Consider the following 19,253-nt stretch of genomic DNA (forward strand, 5'->3'; position numbering starts at 1 on the left):
CAATGTACTTATTAAACTAAATAACTGTATTCAAACACGGTAACTGCAAAATAGCTCTGGGATTGTTGAACATCAAGGGATATGATATAATACTTAGTACTTTTATTGCATGAAATTATATTGTTGATCACACAATACAATATAAACGTTCTAAAATAAGAATGTGTGTCCTTTATATAAAAATAACCACCGATACTTAAGTACATAATGTACTCTTGTAATTTTATATAAAATTTCACATCTTTTAACAGTTTCACTGTTTTTAAAGGTCATTAACTTCCATAAGAGTTATTGTTTTTCCACGTTTTCCACGAAATACATTATGAAAAATCAAAATGTCAGCCTCAATCAATGGTATCTAAATTTACACGTTTGATGTATACTGTATTATTTTTTGTTGAAATCAGGGGAAATAACTGATTTTTCACCAAAAAATTCATTCAAAGGGCCATAACTTTCTTATGTGGTCACTTTTTGATGAGGATACAACCGGGATCTGATAGAGAATTTTATAAGCTTTCCAATGTTATATGACTCAAATTGTCCCCCAGGGGGGTAAGGGAGGGGGGGGGGGGTACCAGTGGATCATGGACTATATTTACCCATTTATTGGTGAGGCATAGTTTCTCTGAATTTTAGATCATAATTCCTTCTGTAATTTCTTCTGGTTGTTATAATTGAAGCCCCAAAAGAAAACAGTACCACTCAGCCAGTGGACTCTTAACTCATGAAAAAAGCTGTGAAAACAATAAAGTTGTCCAGTTAGATAAAAATCAAACAGTATCTTTAAAGTAAAGGGACAGAACATTTCTCAGGGTCAAGAATTTGGGACCTCAATATAGTATCTCATGTAAAAATTTGCTTGCCCCCCCCCCCCCACCCCCCTCATATTTTGCATAACTGCCTACAGCTATCAGGGTATCATTCTTTTCCATTTCCATTTCCTTTAACCGAGTCACGATCAAATAATTGTTCATTTAATATTATTACTATCACAAACAATGTGAAACAAACAGACAATAAAAGTGGAGAGCTCATCTTAGTATTCCGACTTCCATCTCCGCCACGATTCATCTTTTTGTAGTGTAGGAAAGCATCGTATTCCTGTTTCCGCCTTTCCCTCATATCGTTGTAATGTTGTTTATAAAATTCATCAAAATTGTAGATCTTAGATCGGCCAGTCGGTGGTGGTGGTCGATTACCTCGCTCAAATGGTGATTCACTTGCCTTCTTTTTGTAGCTTTCAGTATAATCGCTTTCATCATACACTCTGTTGGAAAAAAAAAAAAGAAAAAAAAAGATGTATTAAAATACAGGAAAGAAGCTGAAAATGACAAGCGTTGAACTTAGGGTTGCACCAGAATTTTTGCTTTCTAGAGAAATCAGGGGCTACAGGTGATTGTGATAATGATGATGACAATGATGATGATAATTATAACAAACATTTGATCTATATTCATTGGACATCTTTCAAGTTTTGTCTATCCAAATTTCGTTACAGAAATGCCACAGCAAGACTCACAATTTGAAAGCCTTGTTGTTTATGTGCTATAATAAATTATGTGATCCAGCCTATTTTGATTAGAATCGAATTTCTTTTCATACCATATTTCTATGTCATCACAGCGAGTTGAAGGCTTAAAAAGTAATGGCAATTTTTGCAATTTTTTGTGTGGCAACTTTTGAGCAACATATGGCAACAAATGCAGATACTAGATACAGGGCAACATCTGGATAACGACACCCCTGAATAACGACATTGACCTCTGGTCCCGATGTTTTTTGTTTTTTTTTTCAAAATATATTATTAATAATAAAAAACCCCAAATACAGTAGACTCCAGATAAGATAATGCCCAGAGGAATAGAAAATAAAATCGACTTAACCGACAACAGCTTAATCGGAGTATAACCAAATGAGCAAAAAATGCGTGTGAACAAAGCAAACCAATCTAGAATAAGTATGGCCCTTCATGGCACTGTCGAGAATGAATTGGCTGGTATGCCAATTTCCTCTGCGATGATTTTCTGTTGCATGCCCAACTTTTCAACTGTATTAATCAGCTCGATCTTTCTTTTCAACGATAGGGTTGTCAACCTTCTGTTTGCCATTGTAGTTGTAGACTTGACGCGAACTCTTGATAAAATTGATATCAATTAAGAGGATCATTAGGTAGGATGGCCTGGGATTAGAAAAAAAAAAGTTAAAAATTGGACATGAAGTTGCGACGATGTAAAATGTGAGATGGGTAAATCAAAGTTATTCGATACTGTTTATATACATGACATTGAGAACGGACGTCAGGCAAAGCTCTACATCACATCGGTGTGCGCCAATCATTCGCGAATATTCTTAACCAATGAAAATTCTTACTGGTAACTTTTTTAACAAATGAAAATACTTGTTTATTTGTGATTTTATTGTCATCATGAGTGATAATAACATTGACTTATATGTGGAGTTTTTTAAGTTTTATTTTTTACTAGTGTTATATAGGAAGAGGGGGAGGGACCAAGAAGAAAAAAATCGACTTAAGCAATGTCGAGGTATCCAGAGTGCACTGTAGTGGCATACATTTTAGTAAAACCCCTATTTAGCGACATCATAATTACAACAAATGGCAGTTGAAACCGGTGCTTGATACTCGACCATCGACATCTCATACTAGTAACCAATAAAAAATGCTTTTTTTACCCTTCCCAATGAGATCACTTTGTTTCCGACCAATCAGAACACATGTTTAATAAACTGTGTGGAATCAGCATCAGTTTATATGGAACCACAGCAAAAGAAGATTATCAGTGGATGGAACTCTCAAGGGTCCATCAACCTTCCCTGTTAATTACCTGTCTAAGGTCAGTGGAGGTTAACTGATATCAGGCAATGCTGTGTCTACTGGGGGCATTATTGGTCTGAATAGCCGGGAAAACAATGACAGCCTCTTTCACTTTATTGTTTTCATTACAAAATTAATTGTTTTTCTAAACATCAGTCCAAATTTGATATTATTCTGGTTAATACCTTGTTGTTTTTGTTGAGGCATTTTTTTATTTTAAAAATGTTTTAATATCATAAGATGTAGCTGCCAACCCATCATCACTGAGTCACAAAACAGGATTGTACAATCCTCATTTAATGATATAGGAAGAATATTTATATCTGATTGTGATTGATTGTTGTGATGCTAATGATACAGCACTTTTATTCTTCAAAATTTGCTATGGATCATTCCACGTTAAGTGGACCAAGGGTGGGAACCACACCCCTTTTGATTTTCCTCAAACTTGGCTAAATTAAAGACACTTATGAGACATGAAGAAAACCAAATTTTCAGTTCAGAATATGGATATTTGAATTTTTTACAACTTTTTGAAATTTTGTCTCACAAAAAGTGTCAAAATCAAATCTGAGTGTCTACGTACACAGTAACCGGGCACCTAGCATCAGGATCTACATACACGGTAACCTTGTATCGTGCTTTGGAAGGGAGGGGCAAAGGTGGCATTGAGCTTGGTGCTCAGTAACTTATGACCTTGAATTCTTTCATTCATACTATTAGCCCCCCTTTCCCCGCCCTTTGTGTTTGTTTATGTGTGTATGTTTTATAGGCAGAATGTAAGCAGTAGCTAGACTGCCAGATAGCCAAATGCCTGAATAAATTAATAAAATAATAAGGGATGACACTGACGAGAGAGAGAGAGAGAGAGAGAGAGAGAGAGAGAGAGAGAGAGAGAGAGAGAGAGAGAGAGAGAGAGAGAGAGAGAGAGAGAAGGGGGGGGGTATTGGGGAAGATGAAAAAAACAATGGGTCGCCTGATGACGTAGATTAAAAGGGTGTTACGGAGGTGCTTTACGATACGTGATTCATGCATTTTAGCCTCTTAACAGGAACACAGATTTTTTTTTTGGATCCAGATAATGGTTTCCCTATTGTTAATGCAGAATAAATCGTTTCCACCAATTTAAGGTATAATCGCATAGCTTGTCTTTTAATGATAACATTGACTAAGACCTGGTGTTAGGTTAAAGTAAGATTGAATCTCGCTTTTTATGGGTTACAGTATTGTTTGAGTTTTTAAAAATAACACACACACACATACACACACACACAAACACACAGAGCGAGGTCCATCCACTGCTTGTATTGCAGCGGCAAACCAGTTACAGGAGTTACCCCGTGTACGTAGATCCTGAGACTAGGTGCCTGGTTACCGTGTACGAGACACTGCCAAATCACCGAATCAATTTTGCTCGTAGGTCCATTTTTTAGGGGCTATTTTACTATTATAATACCTCTTAAGGTTTGTCAGACTCTTTGAAACTAATTTTAACTCGAACTTAGATTTAAATAAGATTTCAAGAGAAGAATCACCTTTGGTCTCTGTGGCTAAACATTCCCTTGTCGTACATTCTTCTCTTCTGAATGTTTCCCAACACTTCATAAGCTTCGTTGATTTCTGTGAACAGTATATGACTTTTCTTGTCATTTGTGACATCGGGGTGGTACTTCTTGGAAAGATCATAATATGCAGTCTTTATTTGCTTTTGGGACGCTTTAGATGATAAACCAAGGATGTCATAGTAATGTGTGTGACTATTTTTTCTACCTACACTAAAGCATTGATAAAAACATGGAGAACGAAGTTGCGGTAAATGACGCGAGCAACAGGTTGTTATTGTTGCCCCGCCAATTCCATGGTTTATGTAACAACATGATTTATCACACCTGTTTGTATGATAACTACAAGACTTAGATACTGGACTATTTAATGTAATAGTGTTTCCGTATATAACAGGCAAAAAAAGAAAAGTTTTTGAAGTATTGTTGTTGATCAAAAAAGTTGCGGAGGAGTTCAACCTCAATGATTGCAAGCCCATACTTTTTCTAAACTGTCTATTGTTATTGCTAGAATAAGAGTCGACAAAACTGTGTACGCCTCGCTCTGTGATTAAGTAAACTTTCCCGTGTGAAGCAAGCGAATAACTTTGAGAAAGTATGTAAGAGCATTGTCGAAGGACATTGTAATCACAGCAACTTGACCGACAACTCAAGAAACTGGCCATCTTCCATAACAATGACTAATCTGCACCTTCAATCAAAGAAGAAGGTATCCTGTAAAGTGACTGTTGATTCGAAGTTTATATTAAGTGCGAATTTCTATTATGCGACCTTCTCTCTCTCTCTCTCTCTCTCTCTCTCTCTCTCTCTCTCTCTCTCTCTCTCTCTCTCTCTCTCTCTCTCTCTCTCTCTCTCTCTTTCTTCTCTCTATCTCATCCATCTATCTCCATCTATCTATCTATCTATCTATCTATCTATCTATCTATCTATCTATCTATCTATCTATCTATTCTATCTATCTATCTATCTATCTATCTATCTATCTATCTATCTATCTATCTATCTATCTATCTATCTATCTATCTATCTATCTATCTATCTATCTATCTTATCTTGAACTAACTTTTTCCGCCTCTCTTTCCTCTGTTCTTTTTCATGTCTTTTAAGGTCCTTTTACTTCCTCTGAATTTCCAATTCTTTTTGAAGAGTATATCCAACTCAACTTCCTCTTCAACACCTCGTCATTTGGAATTTTGTTTGTCTTCCTCCCCAGTTCACTTAGCGCAATGTCCATTAAGTGTTCTCAAATGCTTTACAATACAACTAATTAAGGAACGTTTTAACGTGTAGGACAAGACATGGTGCCTAACAGGCGCTTTCACAATTTTGTATTTTTTCGACAGGGACAACAGTGTTACCGGCCAAATACCAATTTCAAACACGAATAAGGTGAGAGAATATAGTCATGACTATTCTCAAAGGACTCAACTTTGCGCCGCACACATTGGGGCGCGAACCAGGGACAGACAGGTCAGAAGAAGAGTATCATACTATAAGACCTAAGACCAACAAAGCCGTCTCGCCGTATTATTATGTATTTGATTATAAACAAATCTCTATTGATTTCTCAACATTTCGCAAAATAAATAAATGTAAATAAATCTAAACAAATGAGTCATCTATGGTGATGATGGTTAGAAACCATCAAGCCAAAGATTACCCATTAACTCACTCAACCCTAACACTGACTATATCCGTAGTTTACCCGGGTTACTTTTACTCCATGCCTAATTATTACATTTTTCTGAGAAATTTTTTGGCGTTGTATCAAAGCTAATGTTTTTAGTTTTCACATGTAAATGGTATTTGAATACAACTAGACCTCTATCTATGCAAATGCTCATTTTTTATACATTTTTTTTCCAATTTTAAAAAGCAGAAAAATTCTCTAGGATTGAATGAGTTAAGTATCAAATTCCTTATAAAATTTCTTATCAATGAAACAGGGGTTGGAACACTATTGACTTTGTTTTGTTTGTTTGTTTTTTATTTTTATTTTTATGTTTGTTTTGCTTTTTGTGTTATTTTATGGAGTGGGTTGCTTTTTTTATTTTTAAAGGGGCTTTTACGGCTATTTTGGTACTGTAAGGTAATTTCAGTGCCAATAAAAAGAAAGATACATTTGAATGTTTACAAAATAGAATAATAATATATTAAAAACTAAAGACTGTAAAAGTACACAGGAAAGAGATGATTTACAAGGGAAAAATATCACCCCCCCCCCCCCCCCTCTCTCTCTCTCTCTCTCTCTCTCTCTCTCCACTCTCTCTCTCACACACACACACACTCTCTCTCTCTCTCTCTCTCTCTCTCTCTCTCTCAATACAAAAGGAAATATACATTTGACTGACTTCCCCGCAGTTAAGGATCCCCGAGCAATCTCAGCCAGACCAAAGACAGAGAGCAACATGGACAGAGAAATGGGAGCATGAGACACTACAAGAATGACCACTCTGTCCATCTTGGGAGGTCATATTACCCCATCCGTGTGTGTGCGTGTGCGTGTGTGTGTGTGTGTCGGGGGGGGGGGTGAGTAATATATTTATGTACAGTGTGTATATGAATGTGTGTGTGTGTGTGTGTGTGTGTGTGTCATTGGATGCGTGTGAGCTTGGTTCGTATATCCGAATCCACAATGTGTAATGTTTTTGTTTTGTTTTTTGTTTTAAATTCTATACTGATTGGTCAATGTGAAGCGCTTCGAAGCTTAGGCTATGTGGTCTTGTGATATGCATAACACTCGCTTTCGGATCGGAAGGTCCTGGGTTAGAGCCTCGCTCGGCGCGTAGTTGAGTCCTTGGAAAAGGCTATTTATTCACATTCTTTCACCGTACTCAGGTGTAAAACGAGTACCTGACCGTTTACAGCGTTGTCTCTGTCCGAAAAAATTGCAATATCGTTTAACAGGCGTCATGTCACGTCCTACATGTTAAGTGTTGCTGTTGGCCAGGGACCCCTTCTAAAGCGCTTTGAGCTCGTTTAGTGGTTGCGCTATATAAAAGATTTTAAAAACATATATAACACGTTCTATAGTATTGTCAATTGCCGGGGGATTATTGTCAATTTATTTTTTATAAGGCGCTTTGAGAACTTGGGTAACAAAATATTAAAAGGCCTATATGAATATGTATAAAGATATTGTGCCAATTGTGTATATTGTGTGAAGAAAACTAATGAAGAAGTATTAGAGCAAGCTGAAACTAAAAGGTTATTAATTCGTACAATAAGAAAAAGACAAATGCAATTGTTAGGGCACCTAAATCGACATAAATGTATTGAACATCTTGCTCTCACAGGAAAGATAGAAGGTAAAAAGAGTAAAGGTAGACCAAGAAAAACATATTTGAATGGTTTGAACAGCTGGGTGACAAAGAAAGAGAAGAGTAATATTAGTTTTTTGAGGTTATCTGATCAGAGAGATGAATGGCGTACCATGATCACCGATGTCTGGTACTTGAAGAAGAAGATTGTGCCAAATAAAGCAGGAAAAATATAAGGAAATGAGTATCCCAAAAAGTCGATCTTTCTGGACTGAAGATCAACCTCGCATTGACTTGAGGCCTTGCCAGAGGGCGTTATGTAAATCGTTGACGCCGACGTTTACATATATGCAGGTCTGACATCCGAACACAATTATGGGCCAGGTTTGACATTGTTGTGATGGAGAATATTTTGCGTCATTTTTTTTTTTTTTTGGGGGGGGGGGGGGGGGGAATTCCGTTACAACAATGAGCCCATAATTAATTGGGTTATGAGACCTGCAAAAAGTGCACGTCGGAAAACAATATGTTTCGGTATAGATAGTATGCAGATGACGTCACTCAGGCCTTTGTTATGGTTTTTGCCATCCGCGTTTGTGAGTTGTTCTCACTAAACTGTATTAACCAGACTATAAAAGCAGGAACCGTGCAGCAGGAATAGCCCCACCACACATCCGGAGGGAAACTCATGCCCAAATACAAAAATACAAACAGGAAATGGACCAGAGACACCCCCTTCATGACCACAATTGCCCCAAAAGCAGGCTCAAATCAAGGAAAAGCTTCCTCACATGGCAATGTTATGAGCTTCTTAGCCAAGTACATACTATCTATAGATAACATTGCCATCCGGAAGTATAATGGACCAACACACAAAACTGTGTGTATCCATGAACGTTTATAGTCAGGTTAATACAGTTCAGTGAGCATTACTCATAAACGCGGATGGCAAAAAGCAATAACAAAGACCTGAGTGACGTCATCTTCGAACTATCTATAGGACACTTTGTCTCATCACTAGAAAGATAACTTTTACATTGGTGTTGATTTAAAAAAACAAAAAGAAGATGATATCTATTTGCTTTTCATTTTCTTTCTGCTTTTGTTGCAACGCATTCCACAAGACTTGTTCCTTTTTGTCTTTTCCATACCCATTGTGTCGTGAATAAGTACACAGCTACGGTTAGTTGAGTTTCATTAGATTATGCAACGCTGTTTCGGTGGTCTCTTCCTTCACTTAAATACAGTAACGAGTTCACTGGAATTCAAAGGACAAAGCTATTTCGGTTTCGACAACATAATAATATGTGGTTACTGTAGATAGTATGCGCTTGGCTAAGAAGCTCACAACATTGTCATCCGGAAGTATAACCGACCAACACACAAAACTGTGTGTAATCTTGAACGTTTATAGTCTGGTTAATCCAGTTTACTCAAAAACGCGGATAGCAAAAAGCAATAACAAAGACCTATAGATAGTATGCGCTTGGCTAAGAAACTCACAACATTGCCATCCGGAAGTATAACGGACCAACACACAAAACTGTGTGTATCCATGAACGTATATAGTTAGGTTAATACCTTTCAGTGAGCATTACTCATAAACGCGGATGGCAAAAAACAATAACAAAGACCTAAGTGACGTCATCTTCGAACTATCTATAGATAGAACGAAGATGACGTCACTCGGGTCTTTGTTATTGTTTTTTGCCTCCCACGTTGATGAGTAATACTCACTAAACTCTATTAACCAGACTATAAACGTTCAAAGTTACACATAGTTTTGTGTGTTGGTCCGTTATACTTCTGGATGGCAATATTGTGAGTATATTGGCCAAGCGCACACCATCTCTATGGGGAAAATACCATATTTTTATGTATTGCGCGGTCACACAACTTCTATAGATATAGGTTAATTTTTCATTACTTCCCTTGTATTATAAAGTCAAAAGAAAAAGACTTCGGACAAGTATTGTGTCATATCTACGTTGTAAATACTCATTTTGGGCATTGCATATTGACAAGTATAGATAGTATGCGCTTGGCTAAGAAGCTCATAACATTGCCATCCGGAAGTATAACGGACCAACACACAAAATTGTGTGTATCCAAGAACGTTTATAGTCAGGTTAATGCAGTTCAGTGAGCATTACTCATAAACGCGGATGGCAAAAAACAATAACAAAGACCTGAGTGACGTCATCTTCGAACTATCTATTGTGTCATATCTACGTTGTAAATACTCATTTTGGGCATTGCATATTGACAAGTATTGTGTCATATCTACGTTGTAAATACTCATTTTGGGCATTGCATATTGACAAGTATTGTGTCATATCTACGTTGTAAAAACTCATTTTGGGCATTGCATATTGACAAGTATTGTGTCATATCTACGTTGTAAATACTCATTTTGGGCATTGCATATTGACAAGTATTGTGTCATATCTACGTTGTAAATACTCATTTTGGGCATTGCATATTGACAAGTATTGTGTCATATCTACGTTGTAAATACTCATTTTGGGCATTGCATATTGACAAGTATTGTGTCATATCTACGTTGTAAATACTCATTTTGGGCATTGCATATTGACAAGTATTGTGTCATATCTACGTTGTAAATACTCATTTTGGGCATTGCATATTGACAAGTATTGTGTCATATCTACGTTGTAAATACTCATTTTGGGCATTGCATATTGACAAGTATTGTGTCATATCTACGTTGTAAATACTCATTTTGGGCATTGCATATTGACAAGTATTGTGTCATATCTACGTTGTAAATACTCATTTTGGGCATTGCATATTGACAAGTATTGTGTCATATCTACGTTGTAAATACTCATTTGGGCATTGCATATTGACAAGTATTGTGTCATATCTACGTTGTAAATACTCATTTTTGGGCATTGCATATTGACAAGTATTGTGTCATATCTACGTTGTAAATACTCATGTTGGGCATTGCATATTGACAAGTATTGTGTCATATCTACGTTGTAAATACTCATTTTGGGCATTGCATATTGACAAGTATTGTGTCATATCTACGTTGTAAATACTCATTTTGGGCATTGCATATTGACAAGTATTGTGTCATATCTACGTTGTAAATACTCATTTTGGGCATTGCATATTGACAAGTATTGTGTCATATCTACGTTGTAAATACTCATTTTGGGCATTGCATATTGCAGAAATATTCAGCCGTTGACCTTAAAGACATGAAAATGTGCGCTTTGCGATTACTTGGTATAACACTCGCCTTCAGAACTGTAGGTTCCGGTTCTAGTCCAACTCTTGGCGGCCTAGAGTTGAATTCCTTGGAAAAGACTCATTACTTACATTACGTTAAAAGCGTTTATCATGTTAAGTGTTGCTGTCGGCTTGGGACTCTTTGTAAACCACTTTGATCGCGTTTTGTGGATATTGCACAATATAAAAGTACAGTTGTTTTTAAAATCACATTATTATCTTAATATTTTAATCATTGTCAGAATCATCCGAGAAGCATTAATTAATTTCGGTTTACATGAGGTTTGGAGTTTTATGTTGTCTTCTCCTTCTTTTTTTTTTCTTTCAAGAATTTGAGTTTGTTGACAGCTTTGTTTCATTATTTTTGGATCGCGAAACCTACTTGTGGGCGTTTGTCATCGTCGACGAGAGGTTATTGACTAATCAGATAACCCTAAATTGTAGTACTAATACTATTAACAATTATGTTAGTGATGATGATGATGATGATGATGATGATGATGATGATTATGATGATGATACTGATGATGATGATGATGATGATGATGATATGATGATATGATGATGATGATGATGATGATGATATGATATGAATGATATATAATGATAATATATAATAATAAATAATAATAATAATAATAATATAAAATAATAATAATAATATGATGAATAATAATAATAATAATAATAATAATAATAATAATAATAATAAATAATAATAATAATAATAATAAATAATAATAATAATGAATAATAATAATAATAATAATAATATAATAATATAATAATAATAAATAATAATAATAATAATAATAATAATAATAATAATAATAATAATAATAATAATAATAATTTCTTATATCACGCTCATTATTACAAAAATGCAAAAACCCTATAATTACGTGAGGTTATTTAGTATGTGTACGAGTTGCTTCTACTTTATTATCATAACCAAGACTTTTCAACCATATCCAATTGAAGTAATAACAAACATGTAAACCTAATTGCCCATCAACTTAAATGCTCTGCTGAGTCTAACCTTGGATTGGTTGAAATAATTGCTTAACAATTTTGTGTACAAAATGATATACTAGATAATATTCTTTTAGATTTTTTGGATTATTTTCTTTGAACTATTACATGAATGCCGACTATATGTGACCTTCCGTCTCAAAACGGTATTATGTCGGAATGATTCAGACCCCAAAAAGTGAATTTAGAGATAGAATGATGAGAAATTGGACCTTAGAAGTTTTTGTAAAGTAAGAAATAGTATTTATACTCCAGCATAACGTACAGAAATTAAGCCCAAGTTTGATATTTGTGGCAAAGAATTCAATTTCCCTAACCGAGTGGATCCCGACATAATACCGCTTTGACACGGAGGGTCTTATATTGACGAGTTGATCAGATTAATCAAAATAAAATTGCCTCACTTTTCTCATTGTATATTTCATTTCAAAACCTTTAATTGATCCGGCGTATTTTGACAAAACACATTAATTTATTTCTATTTTCTTTATTCTGATCAGAAACCATTTCCTTCTTCTTCTTTATTGCATTTATTTCATCACAAAAAAAGGACAGGAATAACAAAATCATTCAACGATTGCAGAATATTTTCGCACATTTTATCGGTGTGAAATTAGGTGTAAAAGGCAGCTGATTAAAAATAATATTTTGGTGCGCATGAATACAAATCCAACGATTTTAGTTTTGGGCCAAATTGGATTCAGTAGTCTGATGTCACGCCGCCAGGCAACGGCGGCCATCTTGGTTCTAAACAAAGAAAATCATTACTTTTTATTCTTCATGCTGGCTAGAACTTTTCATTCCCTTTTGATCAGAATGTGTAAAAGTCAAAACATGATCATATTTATGTGTTTTTTTTCCTCTGGAAGCGTTTTTATGCTCGCCGGTGAAATATTTCATACGGGCGTCCGCTCCGATAGTTTAGAGCCAGTCTTACTAAGTTACCATGCGTCATTAGGAAGGAAGTGACGTTACGACTATTGAATCCTATTGTCATTCAAGCAGAAGAAAAACGATACAAATTATGGTGAATAGAAGTACTATTATAATATCATACCATTTGGTTGCCAAATATCTTATAATAATCTTTTTATTTATTAAACTCGTACACAATCTCGTTGTGTTATTGGGCACGATAAAAATAACTCGTTTAATAAGTACACAGAGATGAAAGAATCGTATATTCTACCATCAAAGGCCGATTTTCATTTTTATGTCTATGGATTCAATTTTCAGCAACTTGTCTATCTCCATAAAATTCCAGTTGAGACATAGAGTTAAATTTTAGCTGATCAATAAATTAAAAAAAAATAATATGTGCGGCTATGTATGACACTCTCTTCGGGTCTGATCTGCGCATAGTTGAGTCCTTGAAAAATGCTTTCTACTCACATTCTCTCATCTCACTCAGGTGTAAAATGAGTATCTGGCGGTTAAATTGCGTTGTCTCTGTCGGCAAAAATATTGGAATATCGCCTTACAGGCGTCATGTCCCGTAGGTGTTGCTATTGGCTAGAGATCCCTTGTGGAGCTCTTTGAGTGCGTTTAGTGGATATTGCTCGATTTAAAGGCTCAAATTTATTAAATGATCAAATATGACCCACTACCTCAAAGATGCACGAGATGCTAAAAAGCGAACTTAAGGTATTGAATATGCAGATTGGATTACGATCTGCAATCGTTGAATAATTTTTTTTTATTCCTGTCCTTCTTTGTGATGAAATAAATACAATAAATAAGAAGAAGGAAATGGTTTCTGATCAAAATAAAAAATAGAAATAAATTCATGTGTTTTGTCGAAATACGCCGAATCAATCATTGAATTAAATAAATACAATTGATTAAAATGCCATAACTGGAATCTGACATTTCTGGTAATTTAATTGTTATAATCTAATTTTGGTATCTGTATGACACCGACATAGTAACGTTTTGACGCGATGCGATGGGTCATATATATATATATATATATATATATATATATATATATATATATATATATATATATTAATTTATCATCATCATTGCCTTTTTCACCCTGGGTCAGGGTATAGGCCACAGACAAACAGTTTCCATCCCTCTCTATCCTGAGCTAATTTTTTAATCTCATTCCATGTCTTACCACTTCTCTGTATATCAGCTTCTTTAATCCTTCTCCATGTTCCTCGTGGCCTTCCCCTTGATCTTCTGCTCTGAGGGTTCCAGTCCAATTAATATATAAAGTGTTGTTATTGGTTCTTGGTTGTATATATTTACATTTTTGTACATTTGCATATATATATGTATACACTGTGGCCATAGATTCTCAACTTTTTATCATTATTATTATAATTATATTATTATTATTATTATTATTATTATTATTATTATTATTATTATTATTATTATTATTATTATTATTATTATTATTATTATTATTATATTAATATTATTATATTAATATTATTATTATTATTATTATTATTATTATTATTATTATTATTATTATTATTATTATTATTATTATTATTATTGTTATTATCATTATTATTATTATTGTTATTATTATTATTATTATTATTATTATTATTATTATTATTATTATTATTATTATTATATATTATTATTATTATTACACATATCAATTATTGTTTACTTCTACAGCACTGTTTCATGCCTCTATGGTAATTTAAGGGAAGTGTGTGTAATTAACCGTTCCTTTAACATTAAAGTCGAGCACTTTTATTTCGTGGTTTTTATTTTATATATATTATTATATTATATTATATTATATTGTATATATATATATATATATATATATATATATATATATATATATATATATATATATATATATTAAATGATCAAATATGACCCACTACCTCAAAGATGCACGAGATGCTAAAAAGCGAACTTAAGGTATTGAATATGCAGATTGGATTACGATCTGCAATCGTTGAATAATTTTTTTTTTTTTAATCCTGTCCTTCTTTGTGATGAAATAAATACAATAAATAAGAAGAAGGAAATGGTTTCTGATCAAAATAAAAAATAGAAATAACTTCATGTGTTTTGTCGAAATACGCCGAATCAATCCTTGAATTAAATAAATACAATTGATTAAAATGCCATAACTGGAATCTGACATTTCTGGTAATTTAATTGTTATAATCTAATTTTGGTATCTGTATGACACCGACATAGTTTTGACGCGATGCGATGGGTCATATATATATATATATATATATATATATATATATATATATATATATATATATATATATATATATATATATATATTAATTTATCATCATCATTGCCTTTTTCACCCTGGGTCAGGGTATAGGCCACAGACAAACAGTTTCCATCCCTCTTATTATTATTATTATTATTATTATTATTATTATTATTATTATTATTATTATTATTATTATTATTACACATATCAATTATTGTTTACTTCTACAGCACTGTTTCATGCCTCTATGGTAATTTAAGGGAAGTGTGTGTAATTAACCGTTCCTTTAACATTAAAGTCGAGCACTTTTATTTCGTGGTTTTTATTTTATATATATTATTATATTATATTTATTATATTGTATATATATATATATATATATATATATATATATATATATATATATATATATATATATATATTATTTCTGCCATACCACAAGATGGCATTTTATAGGGTCGTAGTTAACTGCAATGCTTGTAGTGTTGGAAATTCAACGTCACGTGACCACTATGGTAACAAAATTCAAACAATGTTGAGCATAGTCAGTAACTAAACAAAACAAAAATCTGACTGTATCTTTGAGTAAAACGCAATTTATTCCATAAGACTGAGGTATTGATGGGTACCTAACAATAAATAGGTAGGGCAAATACTGTATTAGAGCTTCCTATCCCCCTCAATAATATATTTAAGCTTAACCCAAGTCTGATATATCCACTATTAAAAAAACAAAAACAAAACTGGAGCACTTATATCGTGCAATATCCACTAATAAATGTGCTCAAAGCGCTTACAAGCGCCCCTAACCAACGGCAACAACACTTAACATGTAGGAAATGTTGGGCGATTTACAATATTTTTGCTGAGAGACAACGCTGTTAACGGCCAGGTAGGTACTTCATTTTACATCTGAGTACCACCGTAGAACAATGTGATTTAAGAGCCTTTTCCAAGGACTCAACTATGCGCCGCTCACAGTGGGTCTCGAACCGAGTACCTCCTGATCCGAAGGCGAGAGTCATACCACTTGACCACATAGCCAATTTTCAGCATTTTAATCATCCCGACATAAATCCGTTTTGGGAATGGGAGTCGCAAATGTGACCCATCGTCTCAAAACGGTATTATGTCGGAATGAACCATATGCTCAAAAGCCGAATTAAATGTTAAACTGGTCAAAAATATAAATGTTGGCATTAGCACCCTAAAATATGGTGTCCATTCTCCTCAATAAAACATACAAACTCAACACAAGTCTGATATTTCTGGCTATAAATTCAATTTTCAATATCTTAGCCATCCCGACTTAATACCGTTTTGATGCGAAGGGTCACAAATGTCTAATCCTTTGGCAGAAAAACAAGATAGAAAACCAAATCAATTTGTAACCACAGAGCCATAAAAAAGGACGTGGGAAGTGGCGTGACTACACTGGGGTGTTGACTTGTGAATGCGTGAAGATTACCACTGGGCTGGACGTCGGGGCGAATTAATAGTAACGGGATTAGTGTGTTCAATGGACTGGCTGTGCCTAACCATTGTGCCAGGGCAATAAAATCTCTAATTTGAAAATAATAACAAGGAAAAAAATACACGAAGCAAAAGAAAGATGAAAAAGATGTGCTGGCAATGCCAAAATCATCGTTACTTTGAGAGAAAACAAATGTGTTTAACGTGTGTATTTGGCTACTAAGATTAGTATTATCGTGTCAGATTCCTTCATAATATTATGCTTAGCTAGATAGATAGATTATATTTATGCCAACAGCAACACTTAATATGTAGGACGAGACATGACGCCTGTTAGGCGATATTACATTTTTTGGGGGTCAGATGCGACGCTGTTTACGGTCAGGTACTCATTTCACACATGAGTACGGTGAGATAATGTGAGTAAAGAACCTTTTTCCAAGGATTCAACTATGCGCAGAGTAAATAGACAACTTCATTTGATTTAAAATGGCCAGGATTCATCGAAAACCTTCATCATTCATCTTGCGACAACCCAGTCTAACCTCCTCAAATAATGCCGAAGAACTTACAAAACAACTTATTAGGAACAAAAATTGAGTTCATCTCTTTCTGTTCTACAGATGTTCATTTCGAGCAGTCTCTGAAAACCTCATGTTGACAATTCCTCTTAGACATATGGTGGTAAATGTTTGCAAACAATAAGAAATTATGCTTGAAATTCATTTAAAAATTAAACATGGGTGAAAATAACCACTGGCTTAGACTCTTCGCTTCTCTGTCGAAGATGGAACCGGGAAAGAGAGCACGTTCAAGTGTCTATTAGTTTTCGTGTCCGTGTGCTATGTGTGTGTGTGTGTGTGTGTGTGTGTGTGTGTGTTTGTGTTTGTGTGTTGTTTTGACTTGTGTACATAAGGCCTTCAGTGACAGAGAGTAACCCGTTGTGGACCCCCTCTCCGTGATACTTATTTGTAGCTATTAAAAATTATATATTCAAACTACATATTATATTTGTTTGCTTCTTTAAAACTCTTTTTGTCAGTTTATTTATATGTGACCCTCCGTGTCAAAGCGGTATTATGTCGGGTTAGGGAAATTGAATTCTTTGCCACAAATATCAAACTTGGGTTTACTTTCTGTACATTATGCTGGAGTATAAATACTATTTCTTGCTTTACAAAAACTTCTAAGGCCCAATTTCTCATCATTCTATCTCTAACTTCACTTTTTGGGATCTGAATCATCCCCGACATAATACCGTTTTGAGACGGAGGGTCACATATAATAAAATCAAGGAATTAAGGGTGAAGGGGAACGGGGTACAATAAAATACTTTATTACATGCAATAAAATAAAGAAAGAAATATATAAAATTCCCTTTATTTATTCCCAATGGGAAATTTGTCTTATTTAGGGTCTTTTCCTAGGGAATACTGGAATAACTCAGGCGTCAGCCGGAGTGCAGCGCCGCAAAATGAGATAGGGCGAGGTGACTTGCTCAAGGCCACAACGGGCCCGGTAGTCGAACTCAGTACCTTTTGGGTACGAAGTAAAGACCGTACCGCTGAGCCAGTTCCCAAGTTCGTTGTGTTATTGGGCACGAGAATAATAACTCGGTTAACTCACTCAATCCTAGAAATTTTTGCTACTTTTCAAAATTGGAAAAAAATTATAAAAAATGAGCGTGTACATAGATAGTTTTATTCAACTAGCATAACATGCACAAATTAAAAACATTAGCTTTGATACTACACCTATAATTTGTCACAGAAAAATGTAATAAATAGGCATGGGGTAAAAATAACCCCGGGATACTACGGATATAGTCGGTGTTAGGGTTGAGTGGGTTAAGAAATAGAAAGAGATGAAAGAATCGTATATTATTCAACTAGATATATTCTATTATTCAAGCCAGACTTTACAGTTTAAAACGTGAAATAACTCAAGTGTTTCATTACATGACTATTCAACAGAAGCCATTGGAGCTACTGTTTTGATTTAAATGGCATAAGCCTGGCTAAAAGTTAAATGAATGAATAATACACTATTATAATATACAATTCTATCATCTCTTTGCATTTATTAAACGAGTGTGTGTGATTGCACGATACAAATATAACGATAAAACCATAATTTGTCTCTTTCTCTTGCTTGAATGACAATTTGAGTCAAAACTAAAATCGTTGGATCTGTATTCATGCGCACCAAATGATTAGATCTATTTATTGTTGCCAATCTTTTACACCTTATTTCACACCAATAAAATGTGCCGAAATATTCCGCAATTATTGAATAATTTTTTTATTCAACGCGTTCAAAGCATTATTAAACGATTTTACTAAGAAATGATAGGGTTTTACATTGAGAGGGATGTAATAACAATAATAACAATAATAATAATAATAATAATAATATAATAATAATAATAATAATAATAATAATAATAATAATAATAATAATAATAATAATAATAAATAATAATAATAATAATAATAATAATAATAATAAATAATAATAATAATAATAATAATAATAATAATAGATAATATAATAATAATAATAATAATAATATAATAATAATAATAATAATAATAATAATAATAATAATAATA

General features: G+C 33.9%; 1 protein-coding gene across 2 annotated transcripts; it reads right to left on the bottom strand.

Moving 5' to 3' along the window:
- Positions 1-80: 80 nt before the first annotated feature.
- LOC144968962 (uncharacterized) lies at positions 81-5,062 on the bottom strand. 2 transcript variants are annotated; one of them, XM_078907867.1, is made up of 2 exons: positions 4,372-5,062; positions 81-1,270 (listed from the first exon to the last, which is right to left on the bottom strand). In XM_078907867.1, exons 1-2 carry the CDS (start codon positions 4,875-4,877, stop codon positions 922-924), a joined length of 855 nt encoding a protein of 284 aa, XP_078763993.1. In that variant the 5' UTR covers positions 4,878-5,062; the 3' UTR covers positions 81-921. The 2 variants fall into 2 exon arrangements, with proteins under 2 accessions (XP_078763993.1, XP_078763994.1); XM_078907868.1 differs by lacking the exon at positions 81-1,270 and adding an exon at positions 1,284-2,182.
- Between the last annotated feature and the right edge of the window lie 14,191 nt (positions 5,063-19,253).

The sequence above is a fragment of the Berghia stephanieae genome, chromosome 3, assembly GCF_034508935.2.
Source record: "Berghia stephanieae isolate SIO BIC M18660-M18661 chromosome 3, UCSD_Bste_1.3, whole genome shotgun sequence".
Classification (NCBI taxonomy): domain Eukaryota; kingdom Metazoa; phylum Mollusca; class Gastropoda; order Nudibranchia; family Aeolidiidae; genus Berghia; species Berghia stephanieae.